General features: G+C 38.2%; 1 protein-coding gene across 5 annotated transcripts; it reads right to left on the bottom strand.

The window, feature by feature from the left end:
* Nucleotides 1-264: 264 nt before the first annotated feature.
* Nucleotides 265-22,265, bottom strand: slc26a2 (solute carrier family 26 member 2). Of its 5 annotated transcripts, XM_059650738.1 has the most exons (5): nt 22,139-22,265; nt 17,197-17,261; nt 14,058-14,115; nt 11,536-12,139; nt 265-7,831 (listed from the first exon to the last, which is right to left on the bottom strand). In XM_059650738.1, the coding sequence occupies exons 4-5, from the start codon at nt 12,136-12,138 to the stop codon at nt 6,326-6,328; spliced, it is 2,109 nt and encodes a 702-aa protein (XP_059506721.1). In that variant the 5' UTR covers nt 12,139; nt 14,058-14,115; nt 17,197-17,261; nt 22,139-22,265; the 3' UTR covers nt 265-6,325. The 5 variants fall into 5 exon arrangements, with proteins under 5 accessions (XP_059506721.1, XP_059506720.1, XP_059506722.1 ...); XM_059650737.1 differs by lacking the exon at nt 17,197-17,261; XM_059650739.1 differs by lacking the exons at nt 14,058-14,115; nt 17,197-17,261 and having other exon boundaries at nt 265-5,098; nt 7,528-7,831.
* Nucleotides 22,266-24,442: the final 2,177 nt, after the last annotated feature.

The raw sequence follows: 24,442 nt of genomic DNA, 5'->3' as shown, positions 1-24,442 counted from the left end.
CACCAGAGTTTTGTTCAGCTGCAGCGTAACTGCTTGGCTCTTAGTGGTATCAATCTATTTCCTTGAAACATGATTGTACTGCACAAAACTAGCCTTAATCTACCCTTTAATGGCTCTCTGATAACCTGAAAGGTGCTTGACGTGGGAAATGGAAACATTCACATTGGTGTAGAAGGGAGGTTCTTTCTTAAACTGGCCCATGGATCTCATACTATAATAGTTAAACAACTATCAATGATAAAAAAGGAACAAACAAATCAGCAATAAACTTGGTAAAAATTTAATTCAGGTCAACTATATGGAATGGAATAATAATCAATGTAGCAATAAAACAGATCCACTTACAAATAATGAACAATGCTTTCAGATATTCTTTACACAACAGTGTAAGTGTGTTGTCAAAATTTGTCTTACCAAGGTATTTGCAAAGTATTCTGACTGACAATGCAATGCAAAGTTCCTTTTCCTTCAGACTAGATGATTCCAACTTTGGACAAATCTTGTGCCCTGTACAAGAATCAAGGTTGGTAACATTTCAACCCTTGACTGCCAGGAGATTAATGAGCCATATCTAGGTCAATTGGTGGTGTTTGGGTCAAGTTTAGGATGATGGACAAGATTCCCAATTCCTAGTTGCCCAATCAGAGGACCAACAGCTTTGGGAGGATGAAAAGCAGTCATGGTCAGAGGTAGACACTGTATAATGGGTTTGGGAGAGCCCTTCACTTTTGGAAGAGGTATTCAATTGAATGAACTAAACAGAGAGCTGCATGACTCCCCTTTTTGGAGAGGAAACTCTCCCATATATGGCTGCAATTATGGCCAGGTAATAACTTCAGATCCTGTGCCAGGAGCGGTGGGATAGAAGTCACAACAGGAGGTTTTACGGGACAATCAGGCCAGCTGCAAGTTGCCTGTAGAAGTTCCTGCTGACAACCTCAATCAACTCACATATGTGAAGTTTAAAGTTCAAACTGGCTACCTACCTCTGCTGGGTTCATAGCCATTGCTTGTCATGGCCTGCCTTGTGACAAGATCACTCCGAGGTGATAATGCCTGCAAACCTACTACTGGAAATGATGGGTGGAGGGAGTCACACCCCTTGTGAACAGTCATAATGTTAGCACTAATTCAATTTGTAATACAAAACAATAAATAGACAATAAGAGAGTACCCAGTCATTTTCTCTGTGCCTTTGAACAATGCCAGTAGAAATTTATTGGCAGATTTAAAACCAAATTGTAAACATTTAACTTATATTGTGCTTAATGCTAAAGTTCAATATATTATCGGACAGAACATTTTCAGGATTTTTAGACAGGATATGAGGCAACTAGAACTTTGTACTTGGACAAACCATGGTTTGCAAAAAAAAGGCACAGCCTGGTGCTTATAAAAGTACAAAGAAAATGTTTACGTTTTAACTGAATATTTGTTTCTTTTAAACATACACACTGATGTAGTGCTGTGTTCCAAATAAGCCATAAGGTTTCATTTCCTGTGTACTTAATGTATTAAAAAAGCTAAAATGTGTTTCCAAGCAAATATATTCAGTTTTTATCGAAACCATAATAATTCAGGGTCTGTTCTATATACAGTGTTATAATTTGACATAAAAACAGGAGTCAGAACTTGAGACTGCACCAGTGTTCCACTTTCCACAAGGACATCTTAAATTCAATACTTCTTAAAAAAACAATATCCAAAACTTTTAATCCACAGATTATTTTACAGCAGGTCAGCGTTACAAAAGAAAAGCAACTGACAATGCAATGCAAGTAGTGTTATGAGTACTACTTTGGAGCTGACAATGGGAGAGAAATGGCAGTGAGTAATATAACCAAAAGTAAACAATAACTTCTGCCATACCATGAGTTATCAAGGTGAACTACCCAAAAGGCAAAATCACGGGCGTACTAAAAGCAAAACCAAGACGATTAATGCTAAATACAACTTGTTAGAGTAAAGACTAAAACAGGCATTCAAATGGATAAGATGAATTAACATAATAACACAAGGAATTTTTTGTTTAATGCAGATCTGTATTTTACTATCAGTTGTTGCAAAGACTGAATTTATAAACTTAAACACTTAAAACAATGGACCAAAATGTTCAGATTTTAATTGTTCATTAATCCATTCAGGAAATATATTCCATTAATTATCAAAATTAGCCACAAACTACATTCTATAATTATAGAATATAGTTGTGGCTAATTTTGGTATGCATTATGGCATTAAGAAAAATGAGGTGTTCCTTTCAAACATTTCAATTATGTAATCCTTAGAAAATTTGGAGAAGCAATTTTGAATTTATGCTTAAAAGTTGGTGAAAAGATAAATAGCGTAAAATCAAGTGTAGTCTTAAATAGTTTTCACTGCAATAGAGTGCATTATAATATTAACACTTTCGTGCTGCACAGAAAATTGTAACTTTTATCCATGGCGACATGGAAGGAGAATTGTAAATGTTGAACTTAATGGTAAATTACAATACCAGAAGCCCAGTAATATAATTTGACATTATTTTCTTCATTAGAGGTAAAAAGTAAATAAAACATTTGCTACGAGGCATCAGAAATATGAAAATATTGCAATATTGGAATATTACTGTCTACCAAATGTTCTACAGATTCAAATTAAAACGGACAGACCATACTTTACCATTTTCCAAGGCCACTGCACTCAATTCCAGTGTTTACTGCATTGTAAAACTTCCTTTTCCAAAAAAATTATAGGCTGTTTTCAGCTGTCTAGGTCATTACCATTGCATTTCCCTCCCTAAACACCTCCAAACCCTTCTCCTCCTCTTGCTCAAATAATTAGGTTTTAAGGAATAAGCTTTCACCATTCTAACCTCTCCTTTTGGCTTTTATTTTGTTTGTTTGTCTGCCTGTGAAGCACTCTGGGACATTTTCCTCCATTCAAGGGACTAAAGTAGCCACTACATCATCAGTCACCAACTTTTAATTCAGTAAAAATTGGTTGAAGACGGAAATGTAAATGAAGGAAAGGATCACATGACTTAATTACTTTGCTGCATTTTACATATGTGCTCAAGTGAATCAGTTATGATGCTCCGGAGTAATTGATATAGTGTTTTCCACCATGTGTTTCCACAGTCTAGAGTGACATTTCTTTGGTTCAGAAGGCAGCATCATGTCTTCCTCTAGGTTCTTTCCCATCTTCTGTCTTGCTTGCACAGTATTTATCTTGTCCTAGATGCTTACCGAGTGTTATCTGGATCTATTGCACTAAACTGCTGAGCACCTAATCAGCCCTTCCTGGCTCCTATTGGCCACATATGGTGCCAATGCAGCAAGCACTCTCTCTTTGGAACTTGTACTATGGATCTTCAGGTCCCAGGTGAGAGAGTACTACCCATGGTCTGATGTCATTTAATTAAAGCATAGCACATTTGGCAATATAGTATTCAAGTGTTTCATTTTGCTGCTTACTCCACAATCATACTTTTGTGATGGGCCTACTTGGGTCTTAAAAATCCGATTGCTACATAATCGCTTCATAGGAGCAAAGATGAGCTGCTTTCACAGTAAAAATGGAGGCCTTGACTTAGTATAGTGAGAATATACTAGGATGGTGAAAAATGTCATGTAATGACAGAAAAATCCAAAAAAAGGAGTGAATCAACTGAGAAATCTATTCTGCCATGAAATGGCCACATTTGATCATCTGTAAAGATATCAAAAAACCTGATTCTCTCAAGTCTCTCTTAAAAATAACAATATCAAGCCAGGTGGAGATGAGGAAAATTGTTTGAGAGCAGAAGTTTACACACAGGCTATCACACTTGGAAATGAACAGCTTGCAAGAAAAATTTGTTCACCAAGAATGAAAACTAATCGTGATTAAATTGTTCGTGATTACTTTAGGTGGGAAATGTATAGAGACTAATCATAGGAGAAAATTCTCATGCTTTAAATCGATCATGCCACATAATTAAAAGTTCATTGTCATCACTTCTGTATAAGAAGCACAATAGAGAAGAGAAAATGGAAATTACACTGCAAATCAAGGGAAAAAAATCTTTTCTGCTCTCCAGTTAAATGATAAAGTTATGAAAAATGGTGAAGTAGTTTTTAACAGTCAGAATGCATAGACTGTAATGAAGCGGTAAATACCCTCATTTTGTCAATGATTTACTTTGACATACAGGAATAATATTTCTTAATTACTTTAAAATCCAAACATTGACTCATCTAGGATTTTGAAGAAAGACATGTTTTGTTGAACAATACACGATTCAAATGAAATACAAGTTTGATTTCTTTTTTATACAGTCAAAGTAACTGTCTTGATCTTGTAGACAGTATCAACATTTCCTGTTGCCTTGAGTTAACGATATAATTGATTACTTCAAGTGAACTCCTAGTTTCCAACAAAAAAAAAGTTATAGCTTCTAATAGTCATGACTGCAACACCATTAAGATTTTGTATTCTTGGTGAATGTCAATATTTCAGATATTTGGATCAACTTCTTTCAATGGATTTTAATGCTTCTCCCCAGCTTAGACTCTATTATTGTATGTTGGATACATTTTTGTGCTGTTTGACCAACTTGATTTCCTGGCACTATATTTTCAATAAAAAATAAAGATTTATGGACTTAGTGAGTAGATCAATATCCCTTCCTAAAGCCTACCCATTGGTGCAATATTACTGTTCAAGGCAAATTGCAAAAGGATGACTACAGTTGTAAATCACGCTATAATTTCCTATTGTTAGTAGATATGTACACATTATTTGAAAAGTACAAAAATTAAGTGGAGTTTTAATTCAAGACGCAAAATTAATGACAGAAACAATTAAAATGATATAAGGAGAAGCAAAATGCATGTGTGCACATAATAAAGCATTGCTCCTGATGTTATTGAAAAACTACCCCTTTGTTAACCCAGAGAGCTAGATGAGGATGTAAAGGCATTAAACTTACCATAGGTATTCTGGTAGTGCTTTGGTCTCGATGGAATAAATTTGCTTCTGTTCTTAACATGAAAATGTGAACTTTACTTTAAACAAAGCTCACCAATGGGTTTCCAAAGCTAAACAATGCATGTTCTTCTTGATTATTCTATTTCTATAACACAGAATACATGAGTGTTGCAGTCATTCCATTGATGAAATCACGAAAGATGACTTTAAGTTGCTAAAGCACCATTCAGTACAAAGTGTAGCATTTGATTTCTGGTCAGTTGTGCTAAGGTATGGGATCTCTATTAATACAAATCATTTGGTCTTATTATTCCTGGGTAGGGAGGGAAAATAACTAACATCAAAATCAGTTGAGGCTTCCGACACGTAACTCTTTTATGGCCGAATGTCTGTGCAACCAATAACTGGGGCATGATTAAGCTCAGTTATGCTCAATTCCATAGTTAATATCAAAAGAAAACTGTCTGTGAGGGTAACATAAATATATTTCATCAATACTCAACATCTCTCTATTTAGGTGGTAGGAAAGTGAAGAGAACAGATAGGAAGAAACATGGAGGAAAAGCTTGTGATTATTTATAAGTTAACATACTTTCAAAAAAAAAGTTATTCATCTTCAGAATAACTGCTGTTTTTGATCTATGCCAGCACAGAAACATTTTTTTTGTCTTAGGGTGCTTGACCCTATTTCCTAGGTTAATGCATGGTAGGTAGTGATATTACATCTGTTACTGCACAAGCCTCCTTTATTTTAGAAAAATAAAATTGATTTACCCCCATAAACAATGTAAAACTGAAACCAGATAAATCTGGCATTTTAGAGTAAAACACTTCAGGTATGATGAAAGCAAAAGCACATTGTGTTATAAAGCAAAAATACATTTTCAATCAGTATTCTACCGTTTAACCAGCTAAAAAAGGTAGATCTATTAATTACTGCAAGAAGAATTATCTTGATGCTTTCTTTGCAATATTATTAATTTCAAAACTCAGCCTCCAAATTTATTTTCAAATATATAACAGCCCGTTGAAAAATTAACCTCCTCAGCATTACACATTTAAGAAGCAGGAGGCTCTCTCTCATTTTAAAATAAAAACCCAAATTAGTTAATTTTAAACATCTGTCAACTATCATTACTTAAAAACTTTAAAGATCCTAATCCCATCTCATAATAAGCAACATGATTAGACATACACAAACATGTTTCAGAATAAAACAATTATACTTAATTTCATCTGAAATTTAGTCAAGTTAAAATGAAGAAATTATTTCAGTGTGCTTTTAAACATGTTCAAGTTTCTCACGCTAACAAATTAGAGCAGTTCTCTTGTATTTGGTCACAGTTAAACATTAACAGAAGGTGTTTGCTTCCTAGTCACCATTCTTTTGGTGTACATTTGAAGCAAACATCACAGCATCATGAACACTGTAAAATACCAATCTGTGGATGTTGCAATTTTCGAAATAGCCTCCTTTGCGAAGGCTGTCAATAACAGAGGCATTACAGTTTGACAGAAGAACTGGGATTCCAATCTGTTTATAATCTTTAAAGACTTCCTTTACCGTAGCTACACCTGCAGTATCCAAGAATTGTATAACTGAGCAATCAACGATAATTGTATGGAATTCAAACTCTTGCTTAGAGAGCTGTACTGTGACATCGGACTTGTTAGAATTACCAGAATTTCCAGTCACTTTGTGTTCCATTTCCTGACTTATTTGCTTTTCTGCTTTTTTCTTTGCTATAATTATTAGAGTGGGGTCAACAGTGTGTTTGTACAGGGACGTCTTGAAGAATTCTTTGTTTGCATAGTACAACGGAGCCTCAAATCTAAATATTTTGATACCAGTCAAATTTTGAAGATTTTTATATCGTCCTGAGTCTTCATAAATTTCTGTCCCTTCAAGGTGGCCAAGCGTAGTGGCTCTTGGTACCTGTGTTCGCACAATGACACAGATCACAGAAAAGCTAACCCCAATCAATAGCCCTAATTCTGTGCTGATTAAGGCTGATGATATCATTGTGACAAACCATATGACAGTGTCCACCTTGTTCACCTTCCACATTCTGGGTAAGTCAATGAATTTTCTTAAAGCCCCCCGCAGATTTACAATAGTGACGACACCCAACACACATTTTTGAAGTGAGTAGAAAAGAGGTGCAATCACAAGTAGCACAAGGAGAAGCACTAATGCGGTCACTATACTTGATAACTGTGTTTTGCAGCCTGTAGATTCTTTCACAAGAGTTTTTGCAAGGGCAGCACTGGTTGTGAAGGAATGAAAAAATGCTGGAATAATGTTACAGGCACCAATCGCAAACATTTCTTGATTGGCTCTAACTGTATACCCATGCTTCTTGGCAAACATTTCTGAAAGAGAAACAGTAATCGCAAAACCAATGATAGCAATTGGAAGGGCATCTGCAGCTATTCGAGGTATCAAGGTCCAGTCTGGAGGGGTGGGAGCCATGAATCCAGTGGGAATATTTCCAGCAATAGATGAACTAAACTTCTCATTCAAATGCCCATAATGAGAGACTAGAGTAGCAACAACTACAACCAGAAGCTCACCTGGAATTGGTGCTTTTAACTTGGATTTATAGCACTCATTTATTTCTTTTAAAGGCACTAGAACAAGAAGGCACAATGCACTGGTTATGACATCACAGACATTAGTTTTCTGGATATTTTTAAAGATGTACACCCAGGTTTGCACAAGTGAACCAGGACCATGGGCACGTGGAATGCTGATCCCAAGAAGGTATTTAACTTGTGACGTAAGAATAGTGAGTGATGCTCCAGTGGCAAATCCGCTAAGTAAGGAATCAGACAAGTACACTGATATAAAGCCCACTTGGAAGATTCCCATGGCAATCTGGAAGCAAAATAAAAGAAAACAATTACAAATGATATAGTTTAGAGATCTGGAAATAATAGAGAATTCCTACATTTGCATCATGGTTAGTGTACTGTATTTTGCATGTCCTTCATTTCCAAGAGTCTTTACATTATGGAATTAAATAAATCAAGAGTTACATTTTGTTAAAACCTCATTATTTAAAACGTACAAGTGAGGAAAAACATTCATACTGGAAATGAAAAAAAATCAAATATTGTAAGTGCTTATGGGTTAATTAATACCTATAAAAATAATTGGCTCAGTTATGCACCTTTTATAAATTTTATATACAAATATAAATTATATACATTAAATATTTAAATACATTAGGTTTTCCACAGATAAGGGATGAAATTTTGATCTTTTTGAGGCAATAATACGTTAAAATATCATTGAATCATTCAAATTGTGGTTATTAATAAGTTTAAGTGGAAAGTCTTTTAATTGATTGCATTGGACTTTTGTCTACCACAAACAGTAATACTTTTGTCCAGCACAAGAACAGTACAATGAGAATTATGGCCTGTACTAAGGCATTAGTTGATGTGCTCCATTTACCTTTTAACTGAGTTTTAAATCATATAAAATAACAATATTCCGGGAGCACTTTTTTTCGTACTATGGGGTAGATTCAGGAAAAAAAATAGTCAAGTAGAATTATAGACAATTATTTATTGATTCTCCTCAATGTCTTTTAACAAAGTCTGCTGTCCTTCTTTTTGGTGCCTATACATGACACACCACTCCCATGCCAATAATGGTTGCTTCACTACTAAGAAGTGATCCAACATTCAAATGGACGAGCCTTCACAATTAGATTTCTTAAATTTACAGTCAGCAGCCAGCAAAACTACAAAATGGAGATCCATCAGCCACAGCTCAGGTGATAACATTCTGCTTTTGAAGTCACAAAGAACCGAGTTCAAGACACATACCACTAACTGCACAAAAATCAAGAGTGATAATCCTGATCATTCCTAAGAGAGTGCTAACTATCAGAAATTTCTTTTTATTGGTTTGGATATTGAGGCCCGTCAAGTGCACAAGTGGATGTAAAACACCCATTTCACTATTTTGAGCAAGGAAGTTACTCCCAGTGTTAACTATCCCTCCATTAAAATAAAAAAAAAAGATTACCTGATCATCACATTGTTGTAGGTGGCAGTTTGCTTTGCACATAATTGTTGCCGTGTTTCCTACATTACAACATTGACTACACTTGAGATTCCATTTTTGTTTAAGACTATTGATTAATCCTGTCTAATTACACATTTCCAAGTCTAAAATAGCATGTTCAACAGTTGGTTCCACAAAATGCTAAAACCGTCTGAATGCAATTTATAAACTCATCCTGAAAGCTATCTTTGCTAATTTGATTTGTCCAGTCATGTGAAGATTAAAGTTTGCATGATTATTGATGTGCTTAATCTTGGAAGATCACACTATTTCTTGATTTATGTTCAATCCTACAGTATCACTTATGGAGGCTATACACTATTCCAACTAATAATTTATTGTTTATTTCTTATCCCCACCTAATCCAATTCTAAACCTTGATCTGAGTTAAGATCATGTCTCACTACTATACTGTCATTTATTGACAGAGATAAATGATCTCCTTTTCTACCTGTCTGTTATCCTTGAATATTCAGCTCTCAGCCAGGATCATCTTGGGAATGATTTATGTACTGGTTAACATAAGTACTACCTGATCATGTAGTTTGATTTATTCTTTTAAAAACTAGAGAAGCAATCTAAAATGTATAAAAGTTTAGCTTAAGATCTGATTTGACTACTTGTTTACATTGGAATGGGTGAGAAAGGTAAGTGAAGTTATAATGACCTGGATTTTGAAGATGATAAAGGGGAGGTGAACAGGCCTCACCATTATTATAACACAAACCTGCCAGCAACTTGCAGTGTCTACACAAGTGCTGTCAAGATTGGAAATCTGGAAACTGCTTTCAGGGATGCCACACTGCTGTACAGGGCGAGGGGCAACAATCCTCACAGAATTATTTCACTGCCAAATTGACATAATGTAAACTCATGAAAATTAGAATATTTCCTCATAAAAGATGGCTGGGGCATTTAGAAATAAGTACATTTTTAGATGGTAATGATGAAAGATCCTTCAATAAGTAATGTCTCTGACCACAAAAATGTAATTTACAGGACTAGATCTCATTCTGCAATCGTGAAGAAAAATCAGAGTTAATGTTTTGGTCCGGTAACCCTTCCTCAGGATGCTGCCAGACCTGCTGAGCTTTTCCAGCAATTTCTGTTTTTGTTGCATTTGCTCTGTTGAGCCTATTTTTCCCCCAAAACTTTGTTTCTTTTATCATTCTCAATCTTCTTTCCCAATCCTAATGTTGCTTTCAGCACATGAATTAAATCCTAATCTCTGCTTTATACTTCTTTGCTTAGACTTTGCATGTCTCAATGAAGACTCCTTAATTTGAATAGTTGCTGACACTGAATGCTTCATGCCCTATTCTACAGTTACGTAGAAGATAATGGCAATGGTTAATGAAGGTGGATTTAAGCATGTTAGTGATCTAAAACTCAAATTCTTTTGTGGACCACTGCCAACAAGATGATTGACAGGAAGCATTCCTACAGTGCTTTGAGTTTAATAACTGTACTGATCTAACAGTCTTACATTTTCACCATTATTGCATTCAGGGTTACAACCAGCCTGAGCACAATTAATCATGTGGCTTAAAGATAACAATATTTTCAGTGCAGGTCATGCAGGCAGGTATAATTGCACACCAAAATAGTGGTTGACCTTTTACGGTTATCCAAACAAATTCTGCCTGAGCTCATCTCTTTGTGCTGCTAAAACAGATCCATCTCTAAATTATACAACCTTGTGTACATTCAAGCCTCACGGAGCCCCATATTAGTTCCTGCAATTGCACTTGCTCAAGGGTTGACTTAAAATGACCAGATTTCCTGTCACATCTTTAAAATATTTTTGGTGTTTTGTTAAATTTTGCTGAGCACTTAGTTTCTCTTAACCTCAGACTGGCAGCATAATTTTTGTTTACATTAATGCATTTTATCACAGCAGTACTTGTCATCTTAAAAATGGAACTGCTGACTCAATCAAAGACTGTCAAGCACGCTGTGCCTGATGTTCTCAAATGAAAATCAAATGAGTTGAAAATTTAAGTTTTCATTCTGAATTCCACGTCTTCTCGTTTCTGATATTTTTTTCTATTCTAATGAGATTTGCAGGAAATTTAAGTGTAAGACAATCAGCAGAATTGGTGTATTAGATTAGATTCCCTACAGTGTGGAAACAGGCTCTTTGGCTCAACAAGTCCACACTGCCCCTTGCAGCATCCCACCCAGAGCCATCCCCCTATAACCCACACACACCCCTGAACACTATGGGCAATTCAGCATGGCCAATCCACCTAGTCAGCACATCTTTGGGCTGTGGGAGGAAACCCACGCAGACACGGGGAGAATGTGCAAACTCCACACAGACAGTTACCTGAGGCTGGAATCGAACCCGGGTACTTGGTGCTGTGAGGCTGCAGTGCTAACCGCTGAGCCACTGTGCAGCTCTCTGTGCCATTTTCATTGAACACGTTTCAGATCCATCATGTAATCATTATGTTGTCCATACAACAGACATAAATTTAGGTTTAAGTAAGCGTCCAACTCACCTGATAGACTCCAGCCATAAATGTCAAAGTTGAACCAACACGAATGGCGAAACAACTTCTATCGCAAAAATCTGTGGACTGGTTGAACATTTCTGATTGGGCAGTTTTATTAACATCATAACCAAAATATTGAACTTCTCGATCAACAACCTGACCAATCATTAAGCAAAGCACACCAAAGATACCAACTGAAATATGCTTTGACGTTCCCATCAGGAAGTAAATGATGCAAGCAAAGAATGAGGTGTAAAGCCCGTATATTGGTTCCTGCGCTGCAAGTAACGAATAGGCTATTGACTGAGGGACAAGTAGGACGCCCACAATCAGTCCAGACATAATATCACCCAAAATCCATTCTTTCCATTTGTACTTTGGAAACCATCGTATAACAGGAAAGAGATCAACAAAAAAGTCTTTCGCCTTTGTTGGGGTGCATGAACAGCACTTCTTCAGCTTTTTCACTGCAATTTTCTTCACATTTAAAGTGTTCCTTTCTGCCTCTTCCAGTATAATGGGGGAATATTTCCTGTTTTTTGCATCAAGAGAGGATAGACTACCGAGAGCCAACATGCTGTCAGCATTATTAGCTTCCATAGAAGTCATTCTGCAATTTGTCAAAACAAATAGAACAAATTAGTCAGTCTTGCTTATGTTCAATGCAGCAACAAATCTCAGCACACGTATTGCAAGAGATTACTTTATCAAGTTTGATCAAAATAGTAGAAGCAATATATTGACTAGTATGACAGTTATGAACTATACATCATGAAGCCAGAAAAACTTAACTTATCTCAACTAAGCAGACTATTCCTTCTTCCTTGGTTGCAGACAAAGGATATTAAAAAAGTGATACAGAACAAATGTCCATTATTCGGAAAGAACACTCACTGATTTTGAATACACCCTTCAAAAGTTTAAGATAAAATAACATGATTTATACACTTTTTAATATTTTTGTGGATAATTTAAGTGTACAAATAATGTGCACAGCATTACCTTTTCTTTCTAAAAAAATACTTTAACATGTCTCATGAGAATCAGTAATCAGCCTCATCCAAGAGTACAAAGAGATCTTGATCAGATCAGATTAGGCCACTGGGCCAAAAAGTGGCAGATGCAATTTAGTTTAGATTAATTATGTAATTCCTGCCCTTGTTTATGATAGGGCCCTGGGGAGTATTGTCAAACAGAAGCACCTAGGTGTGCAGGATCATAGTTCCTTGAAAGCAGCATGGCATCTTGTAAGGGCGATAAAGGCAGTGTAAGGCATGCTTGCCTTCATTGGTCAGAGCATTGAGTATAGGAGTTGGGACATCATATTGTGACTGTACAATACATTGGTGAAGCCATTTTTGGAATACAATTCTAGTTGCCATGCTGTCACATGGATATTGTTAAACTAGACAGTTTGATCTGGAGGGAGAGGCTGAATAGACTAGGGCTATTTTCCTTGGAATGTTGGAAGCTGAGCGCTGACCACATAGTGATTTTTTTTTTAAATCATGAAGGTCATGGATAGGGTAAATAGATAAGGTTTCTTCCCAGAGGTGGGGGAGTCCAAAACTAGAGGCTATTGGTTTAAGGTTAGAGGGGAAAGATTTAAAAAAGGGGCCTAAGGGGCAATGCTGTCATTCAGAGGGTGGTGTGTGTACGGAATGAGGTACCAGAGGAAGTGGTGGAGGATGGTACTATTACAACATTTAAAAGGCATCTGGATAGATACAGAAATAGTAAAGATTGAGAGGGATATGGACCAAATGCAGGCAAAAGGGACTAGTTTAGTTTCAGGACATAGTCGACATAGACAATTTGAACCAAAGGGTCTGTTTCCGTGCTGTGTGACTCTGACTCAAAACAAGACAAGACTGTAAATTCATGCGGTAAATTTTTTATTATGCATTGTATACAAATAAATCCAATAAATTTTAATTCCAAAGTAGCTTATGGCTTTCAGCGCATAGACAAGTTATATAAATATAAACCATAGGGCAACCAGATAGAACACAACACGCTAATCCCTTCACAAACCAAAAAACGTCAGTTACTGTTCTATTTTTACAGAAAATGAGTACACGAGCATTCAAGGATAATGTGTATCTAACTTTTTTTAAAAAAGATAAATACTTATGTTACAAAGTATATGACTTTAAAGCTAGAAGTTACAGCAATTGGTGGGTTATTACCATGTCACAGATTATGATCTCAACTTAGACTTTTCTTTACCATTGCCTCTCAAGTTTCTAAAGATAACTTAATAAAATTTCAAAGGATAAACAAATCTTACAAGTCATTAACAAACAATTATAAAAAGTCAGTGAAATTATCAATGGGGAATATTAAACAATAAATTATTTACAGCTTACTCTGCCTGCTTTGATTTGAAGTTATTCAATTGCCTCACAACACGACAGACAGCCAATAGTCTGGAACATGTGATTGTTGTGCAGAACCCAGTGGGAACTGTCTACTTAAACAAGCACAATTTCACAATAAGGATACAGTTCCAATTTCCCAGTACTCACGAGTTAAGAGCTATTTAAGCATTGCAGCATTCCATTGCTGCCTCTGTTGCAACGCGTTCTATTTGGAAAAACAAATGCAAATCACAACCAAGGTCTTGATATGCCAAACATGATCAATACCTACAATTTCATGTATTATGTTAATGTTAACTTCAGATGTTAGACAGTCAGAACGAACTTGCATTACATAAAAGACTGTACTTGCCCAAATATTTCTCCATCAGATTTTCCTGATAAGACCAGGAAATAAGATATCCTCTGACTCACAAGTTGGTGAATATTGAGATTTCTTTGCATAAATTAACACAGCTATGATAAACCTAATATCTTTTATTGTCTGAATCCTTATTTGACAAAGTTTAAAGTGCAACATGTTTTAGCAAGCATAACAATATCTGAATAATCTTGCTTGTGATGTACCCTTTTCTGGAAAAAAGCCAAATTCAATTTCAATTTCAAGCATTTTACCAAGAACATTTTTAAAAACTTCAACCTCAACCAAGTAGTCTGTTAGTTTCAAGTTTTTAAAAAATGTAACTGAAGTCCTAGGTTTAGTTGCTACTTGTACTTGGTCATGAAAGAACAAACTTTTCCTAAACTTGTTTTTTTTGAACAAATCCTGTCCACGCATATCTTAAACATCTTCCATATGAATTAAATTTAACCATGAGACAGGGACATAAACAGGCAGACAGAGTTGTTGTCTATTGAGACATCTACAGGCTGAGCAGTAGTAGCCGATCCAGAAATTTTCTCAAATTTACAGCAGACAAAGGGAGTCTCAAATTATATAATTTGTTTTTTGTGTGATGTATGCATGGGCACTGTAAGATGCAGTTCTTAGGGTGGTAACAAAGTGTGGAGGTGGAGAAACACAGCAGGCCAGGCAACAGAGGAACAGGAAAGCTGACATTTCGTGGATCTGATACGTGGAGAACACATTTGTCATCATTAAATGCACCAAGTAAGAAGAGGCACATCTTCTCATCAACAACATTTTCATTGGGATCAAATTTATGAGAGAAGAGGAAGACAACAATCAACTTCCATGTCTTGACGTCAGGGTAGAATAAATAAGAGACAGGAAATTTCAAACCCACAATGACCAAATCATCAAATTTCCACAGCAATCACCCGAACATCCACAAAGTTGTGTTAGGACACTATTCAAACAGGCCACAACTCACTGCAGCATAGTCAGAACTACACCAGAAGGAGGAAGAGCACATATACAAGGTCTTTGCTAGCAACGGATATCCCAACAACTTCATCCATAGGTGCCTACTAGACAGACAATGCCAAGAGGACATAGTACACTCCAATACACTGACCACACTCCCTATATCAAGAACATACCAAAACTGATGACACTCCTATGACCACTAGGAATCAGGGTCACACACAAACCCACAGCCACACCATGACAAACACTTCCAAGGACCAAAGATCCCATAGCCATGACATGCAGGACCAATGTAGTTTACAAAATATCCTGCAATGACTAAAAGAAACATTACTTTGGCCTGACCGCAAGGAATCTGGCCCTCAGGATACACAAACACCAGCTAGTGGCAAAACGACACAATGACCTTTCCCTTATCTCAGTGCACTTGGACAATGGAGGCCTCAATTTAACTGGGACAAAGCGACCATCTTAGCTCAAGACAACCACAGATACGCACAGGAATTCCTAGAGGCCTGATTCTCAACCCAAAGTGCAATCAGCAAACACATGGAATTGGACCCCCTATACAAACCCATCCAGGACAGAACCAGAAATTACACAACCCAACTTAACAGACTAGGTCATATAAATTCCAAGTGGAATAGAACAACATCGCTTCATCGGAGGCCGCACTGATGATGTTACCTAGCATGGTGACAAAACATCTGTACAATAACCGGCCAGCTTGGCGAGCAAGCCAACAACCTCAACAAGCCCCACACTAGTTCAATACTAAGAATGTTGCATAGCTGGAAAATGTCAGACTCAAAAAAAAAGGCCCATTCAAACAGTTTAGATGGACGGTAAAGATCACCTGGCACAACTAACAGCAAGCAGCATGCCAAGGTTCTACCTAACATTTCTCCTGAAAAAAAATCACTGTTTCAGTCTCAATGCATAAAGTGCTAAAAAAGAGCTGTAATAGTTCAAAATGTTTACTCAACAAATCTGGCAAATGTCCACATCACAACATGTTCCTGGCTGGCGATAGAAAACTAACACTGCCTTACTGTTTTACAATCAATCAATCAATCAGTTACATCTTCCCATCAAAATCCTCCAGCCAACATTCAGTAATGCTGACTGAATTTTGAATATGACTCAGCACAAGTTAATATTTTACATTGTTACGACACTGATATCTATAATCTGATAGTGCATTTTGCAGAGGTTCCCACATTTTTTTCCCTTTCATACAGACCTAATAATAATTTGGGTGCCAAATTCAAAGTCATTCTTTGAGAAGTTAATCTTTTGTTTAGGAGCACCAATAGCAGTTTCTTGTAGTACGCCTGGCCTGCTTAATCTTGACATTTTTGAGGAAATACCAACTTTCTACAATTAGTAAAATGTTTTGAGAATTATTGGTGACACAAAGATAGCAATGGACTGTTGACCATGAAACAAGTTCAACCCCGACATTATCAATGTAGTAAGAAACATTAATTCAGCAAGTGAACATTAATAATAGCTCGGAAAAAATACTGTCAGTTTTTAAAAAAATTTGTTTCCATGTGAAAAAGCTAATACGAATTTACGAATTTTATCTTTTTATCTTTTACAATGAGTGGTAATATGACAATGTGCATTTCTTCCTGATTATAGCAAACAAGATTAGAATATATCTAGTTGCGAATCCTCCCAACAGTTTCTGAGCCACTATTTTTGATAAGTAGCGAAGAGAGAGATAGGGAGGGCGTGCAGGGGCTGGAGGGTGTGACAGAGATAGGGAGGGGGTGTGGGGCAGGAGAGGGTGACAAAGATAGGGAGGGGTCTGGCATTTGCATTTGTGAAATGTCAAAACTGTCAGCATTCACCACCATCATGTTTAATCAATAACAATTTCTAGCATGCTTTCATGTGCTTAAACATAGGAAGCCGGAATTCGCTATTAGAAATACCCTGCTTCCTCACCTTTAATCTATTGCAGTCTTCACAGATGCAACCAATTCACTGGTTCTGTGTTAAGTTCAAATTTGCTTTTTTTTTTAAAAGTGAAAAATGAAGAGAAACGTTTTACAAATGCAATTGAGCTTTTAAACAGCATAGTAATTCATAACTCTTAAAGCAACCTTTCTTCTCCCACGAAACTTATTTTGCAATCACGGTGTTTTGTTCCTCTGGAGGTTAAGGTGAAAATTGCATGTTTTCAAGTATTTTAAATTTATGATTATGATTTTGAAAATTATGATTTTTCAGTTGAGAAACTAATTTATAAGTTAATGGATTTGCTTTTGTTTCTTGATAGTAATTATACTGTGAATACTAAGGGTGAAGTGATGCCCTAATGGTATTATTGCTAGATTAAACAATCGTAGCTTGTTGGAAAGGCCCATCTCATTCACTAATGCTCCTTAGGGAAGGAAACTTTTGTCCCTACCTGGTCTAGCGTATGTGATTCCTGACTCACAACAATGTTGCCTCTTACTTGCCCCTTGGATAATTAGGAATGATATCCACATTCCATGAAAGAGAAAAAAAAATCCCTACTTTGCAGTCTGAGAAATCTGCAACTTAATTGACTGATCTTTGTTGGAGGATGCCAGAGTTGGCGCTAAATTTATACTCACAAAAAAAGAAAGAGAGGAATTTCATGATCTATGGTGGCTAAATCTTACGGAGTCACTTTTTAGAATGGCAGTGGGTGCTATTCCTTTGTGATTGACAAATCCATGCCGAGAGAGGTAAAGGTAAAGTCACCTTGGTCTTATATGACTATAGGGACGCTCTCTCACAAAACAGACACACCCGGTGGTGGTTTAACCTGATGGACACCATCCTTCAGGCAAGGAGAGGATGTTGTGAAGAACACTGCTTCAAGGTAATCTCAGCTGGTTGAACTGATGCTGTTAGCGTCATTTTGCATTGTAAACCATCCAGATGCTAATTAACCTCTTCGGACACTAAAAAATGTAAAAGGAAATACAGGAAGAACAACTTTTTTCCAATAAGCTACTTAACTTATGGTATTGGTTACACAAAAACTCAATTATACTGACAAAGGCATAGGTGAGAAATTTGATCTTAGTGACAGAGGCTTCTGAAGATCTTCATTTATTACTGGAACAGGCAACAGATATTAAGATGACATTAAACAGTTAGGAAAGAACCTGAGTTTACGTTACTTTCTAGATAATCTTGGAAAAGTCAAGGCTTCACGATCACACAAAATCAATTTACAAGCAGTCACCATTGTTATATAGGTGAATACGGCAGCAATTGTTCACACAAAAAGATCCAAAATACAATACTCTGATTAGCTCATTCTTTATATGGTGTTATTAGTCAAGGTCAGAAGGTGGACTAGATATGTGTTCCCACCTTAAATGCATAAGCAAAGGAAAAGAAAGGGCAATCTGGGGTCTTTCCTCAAGGCTGAATGGCTCATCTGACAAAGAAAAAGTTCCTCATAAATGTTAGATTCTGTATTAAGTCGCGATAGGAGACTGGAAATCACAATTTTCTGAGTTCGGCACCCAGGATTATACCAGCTGAATCAAGCCGCCAGTCATCTTTAACACCTAGTTACAGGAAGAGATGTTTCACTGAAGTTTACGTACGCTTACTGGACACAGCAAGGTAGCTAATTTTGATGTACTAACATGGTTTATGGTCATGGTCAAAATCCACACACACACACACACACACACACACACAAGTCAGCTGTAATCATCACAAGGTAACAACACGCTGTTGGAACTGTAATTAGTTATAGAGAGAATATTATCTCTATTCCAACAAATTGATTCAGATAAAGATTATAACAGTATTTTAACTTTATAATCATAAAGTAACTCTCTAATCATATTAGTGAACTTTAAGTAGCAAAATCTAGACCTTCTGTTCAGAGTGCTATCGATCCTTCTCTTCTACACTACAGATTATTTCCATCACAGGACATATTTACAGTAAACAAGTACCACAATAATACATATGAGATTATGTCCTATGATTGGGGTTGGGCGGGGTAGCGTTGTTAGTTTATTGACGTGATAACTATATGTGAATTACGTTAAAGACAACGGCACAGAGTTTGAACCAAATCCAGCCGTGACATCCTACCCACCGAAAAAAAAATCACAGCACAGTCTCAATATTTGACAACTAATTGCCAAAGAACTACTTGGGAACAAGAACTCAAATGTCTCCATCTTATCTTGAAGAAAGTTGAAGACTGCTTATTTCCTTATAAATTTACCATGATAAACAAGTTTCAAATGTTTGTAAGATTTTTTATTTAATAATCCAACAGTGATCTTGAAAAGGCCCTCCAAAATATTTTATGAAGCCCTGATCAGATAGTTTTTTAAAGAATTTTATTTTTAACTTCATTCATGGAATATCATAGCATCACTCACTACTGCAGCAGTTATTTCCCATTCCTAATTGCTGTGGTTCTGGAATCACATGCGTGCAAGACCAGGTAAGGATGACACACTTCCTTCCCTAAAGAGCATTAATGAACCAGATAGATTTTCCTGACAATCGGCAATGGTTTCAAGGTTGGTATTAGACTCTTAATTACAGATTTTTTTATTGCATTCAAATTCCATCATCTGTCGTGGCAGGATTTGAACCCAGGTCCCCAGATCATTAGCTGAGCTTCAGGATAAATACTCAAATCAATACCACTAGGCCATTGCCTCCCCATAACAAGTTTATTATATTCTAGTTTCCATATACATTGAAATGAAATGGGATAGTAACAAATAATAAAAATAGAGAGTGACTAGCAATGACATTGGTGAGCATGTCTGCCATGACAATACTAAAAACATTTAGCAGCAAAACATTTCCATGAAACATAACAGTGAATCAACACAACTCATTGAAGTAACTATAGCTAAGCTGATGACATTTTCACTGAGTTACAAGAGTCTGTGTACAACTTCAAATACGGGCATGGGCAGAAAAATCAAGGCTAACATCTTGTGCTGTATTGAGGTGCTGCACTGTTGGAGATGCCATAATTTGGATAAGACATTAAACCAAGGCCCCATTAGCCTGCAGTGCCACAATGATGCCACCCGAAGGTTGCAGGAACAGCAACTCATATTCCGCCTGGGAACCCTGCAGCCTAATGGTATCAATGTGGACTTCACCAGTTTCAAAATCTCCCCTTCCCCAACTGCATCCCTAAACCAGCCCAGTTCGTCTCCTCCCCCCACTGCACCACACAACCAGCCCAGCTCTTCTCCCCCCCCACCCCCCTCCACCCACTGCATCCCAAAACCAGTCCAACCTGTCTCTGCCTCCCTAACCGGTTCTTCCTCTCACCCATCCCTTCCTCCCACCCCAAGCCGCACCCCCATCTACCTACTAACCTCATCCCACCTCCTTGACCTGTCCGTCTTCCCTGGACCGACCTATCCCCTCCCTACCTCCCCACCTACACTCTCTCCACCTATCTTCTTTACTCTCCATCTTCGGTCCGCCTCCCCCTCTCTCCCTATTTATTCCAGTTCCCTCTCCCCATCCCCCTCTCTGATGAAGGGTCTAGGCCCGAAACGTCAGCTTTTGTGCTCCTGAGATGCTGCTTGGCCTGCTGTGTTCATCCAGCCTCACATTTTATTATCTCCCCATTAGCCTCCTTGGATGGGCATAATGTATCCCCTGGCCAACATTTATCCCTCAATCAACAACACAAAACAGATTATCTGCTCATTATCAGATTGTGGGAATTTGCTGTGCACACGTTAACTGGTATGCTTCCTACAGTCCAAGAATTAACACACTTCAAAAGTACTTCATTGGCACATGCTTGGTCATAAAAAGCACCAGATAAAAACAGGTCTTTTTCTTTTGTTTATTGGTCTGAGCATGAGCAGTTGCTAACTAGTGCAGAAAGTTAGACCATTCTTTGAACAGCATCACCCTCCCCCCCAGTAAATAAAGGCTAATGTTATTAACAATACTTGTAAAATATAATTCAAATTGTTGGGCATTATCTGGCACGTCCAATAAGAATTCAACTGAATCCACACTCTTCCTGAAATACAGATCATACTTAATACATTCAAAAGTGTATCACCATCCTAGGGAAGATTGCAGTGTATCCCTTATGGGCCGCAGACATTTCTGCATCAAAGGCCATGCAACAGCATCACTGCATTAATTTCAGCATTTAACTTGTTGAAAGTTTGCATCACTCTTTTCAGTTTTGCACAGCATATGCAGAACTTCATTCTGCTTCATCCGTTACTAAAATTTCCGACAGGGAAAGGTCAGAACGTGAAACCTGGTTTCGACGAACTTAAAGAAAATGCCAATAGATCGACCCGAAAAACCAGCTCTGATGAAAGGTCATCGACCCCTAAAATTTAACCATTCCTCTCCCCATAGATGTTGCCAGGCCTGCTAAATGTTTACAGCATTTTTCGATCTTAATTTTAGGCTCCAATTTCATAGTTTCAATTTCACACAAACTCGGACAAAATTAACTATGAATGTCCAATCCACTTTCGCTTTAAGACAAAATAAGATGCATATCAGAGGTCAACTTCGGGCAGCATGCATTAATATAATAAACTTTTCCTGTTTGACAGGTACCAGCCACATCACAAAAGAATCTACTGTCACACAATCAGGGAGTGCTTTGATTATAGGGGCGTATTATGAAGTTATCTTTAGCTTTCGAAAGGACAGCATCTGAAATCCAGTAGAAATTATTGGCAGATTTGTTTTGTAAGGCGCAGAACTGGTTTAGATCACGTTAACTAAGGAATCTATTACACTGTTGGGTAATTAACAACATGGAAACAGGAGGCGCGATCCCGTGCTGCTCAATTTCAATGAAACCAGCACACGGAATTGCCCTGCCTCGCTGCACAATGACAAATAAAATGCACTCAATTACCTGCTATCAGGCTCCTGTTCAGCAATGATTACAATGTAGCAAGTGAAGTAACAAAACAAAACGGGAGCAATATTTCTTGCCGGAGACGGTTACCGTCGGAGTTATTGGCCACGTCTGGCCACCCCCCGCAACACGCCGGGAAACGTCACTGGGTGGGCGGGTTTTTCATAGCTACGCCCACCCACGACTCTGAATGGTCAGTGCTCTGATCATGTGCTGCCTCTGACGGACCTGTGTGAGGACTGCCCAGGATGAGTTAGAGCTCCGCCTACTTTTTGGATTGCAGTGTGTCAGATTCCTTGCTGTGTCAGTGTGCTCACGTCAGCTTTTTTGCAGCTCCCGACCACTGATTATCGATCTTTTACTAAGTGAGATTCCCCTTCATGATATATTCCAGTACATACTGGACGCCCAACATGACATTTACATGAACACAAAAAGCTGCGGGTGCTGGAAATCTGAAACAAGAGCAGAAATTGCGGGAGAAACTCTGCAGGTTTGGCAGCATCTGTGGAGAGAAAGCAGAGTCCATGTTTCAGGTCCAGTGACCTTCTTCAGAAATTTACATGCGCGTCAGTCAGTGTCTCTTATAGTAAATGGCAAGATTGAGTCTCACCCTGTTTCAGTCTCAGGACCCTTGGCCAGCATAGATGTAAACTAATATATCACCCATTTAGGTTAGGAAATGTGATTTATTTGTGTACATGTTGCTATGTGGTCAAGTGTAATAGCAACTCTATGTGATTAAAGGAGTTTGCAATCTGTTGCCAGTCGTAAATATTATTCATGCAATGTTGACAAATTTAGAAGTAGCATTAGATTTCTGAATTTAAAGCATCAGTAATAACACTTAACTTTGAAAATGTGGTGACATACCCATTAACACCAGTCCAACATTGCACCTGTAATTACATTATTACATTGGTAAATACCAAGAATAATATCTGAAGTTGAGGATTAGGCAGTAAAATGATCATTTGACTATTATAGAACATGATAGAGATGAATGGTTGCCAATAGTGTCTGTATCAGCCAAGCAACATGTCACCTGACCTAATCCCAATTTCCAGGATGTGGTCTGCAGACCTGCAGGTAAAAGTATTTAAAGTACATATTCAGACACTCTTTAAATGAGTTGAGGGTTTCTGTCTTTACTACCGTTTCAGGCAGGGAGTTTTTGATCCTATCACCCTCTGAGTGAAAAGATTGCCTCCTCTCCTGTTTAATCTTTCTGACAATCTATTTCAACCTATGTTCTATCATTCATCTCTCTCTGTTCAGTTAAACAGGCCACACCCGGAGTAGTATCAGAGATAATGGGAACTGCAGATGCTGGAGAATTCCAAGATAATAAAATGTGAGGCTGGATGAACACAGCAGGCCAAGTAGCATCTCAGGAGCACAAAAGCTGACGTTACGGGCCTAGACCCTTCATCAGAGAGGGGGATGGGGAGAGGGAACTGGAATAAATAGGGAGAGAGGGGGAGGCGGACCGAAGATGGAGAGTAAAGAAGATAGGTGGAGAGAGTGTAGGTGGGGAGGTAGGGAGGGGATAGGTCGGTCCAGGGAAGACGGACAGGTCAAGGAGGTGGGATGAGGTTAGTAGGTAGCTGGGGGTGCGGCTTGGGGTGGGAGGAAGGGATGGGTGAGAGGAAGAACCGGTTAGGGAGGCAGAGACAGGTTGGACTGGTTTTGGGATGCAGTGGGTGGGGGGGAAGAGCTGGGCTGGTTGTGTGGTGCAGTGGGGGGAGGGGACGAACTGGGCTGGTTTAGGGATGCAGTAGGGGAAGGGGAGATTTTGAAACTGGTGAAGTCCACATTGATACCATATGGCTGCAGGGTTCCCAGGTGGAATATGAGTTGCTGTTCCTGCAACCTTCGGGTGGCATCATTGTGGCAGTGCAGGAGGCCCATGTTGGACATGTCATCTAGAGAATGGGAGGGGGAGTGGAAATGGTTTGCGACTGGGAGGTGCAGTTGTTTGTTGCGAACTGAGCGGAGGTGTTCTGCAAAGCGGTCTCCAAGCCTCCGCTTGGTTTCCCCAATGTAGAGGAAGCCGCACCGGGTACGGTGGATGCAGTATACCACATTGGCAGATGTGCAGGTAAACCTCTGCTTAATGTGGAATGTCATCTTGGGGCCTGGGATGGGGGTGAGGGAGGAGGTGTAGGGACAGGTGTAGCATTTCCTGCGGTTGCAGGGGAAGGTGCCGGGTGTGGTGGGGTTGGAGGGCAGTGTGGAGCGAATCGCTCCACACTGCCCTCCAACCCCACCACACCCGGCACCTTCCCCTGCAACCGCAGG

The sequence above is a fragment of the Stegostoma tigrinum genome, chromosome 13, assembly GCF_030684315.1.
Source record: "Stegostoma tigrinum isolate sSteTig4 chromosome 13, sSteTig4.hap1, whole genome shotgun sequence".
Lineage (NCBI taxonomy): Eukaryota > Metazoa > Chordata > Chondrichthyes > Orectolobiformes > Stegostomatidae > Stegostoma > Stegostoma tigrinum.
The sequence above is the reverse complement of the archived record's forward strand: the minus strand, read 5'-3'. Positions and strand labels throughout refer to the sequence as shown.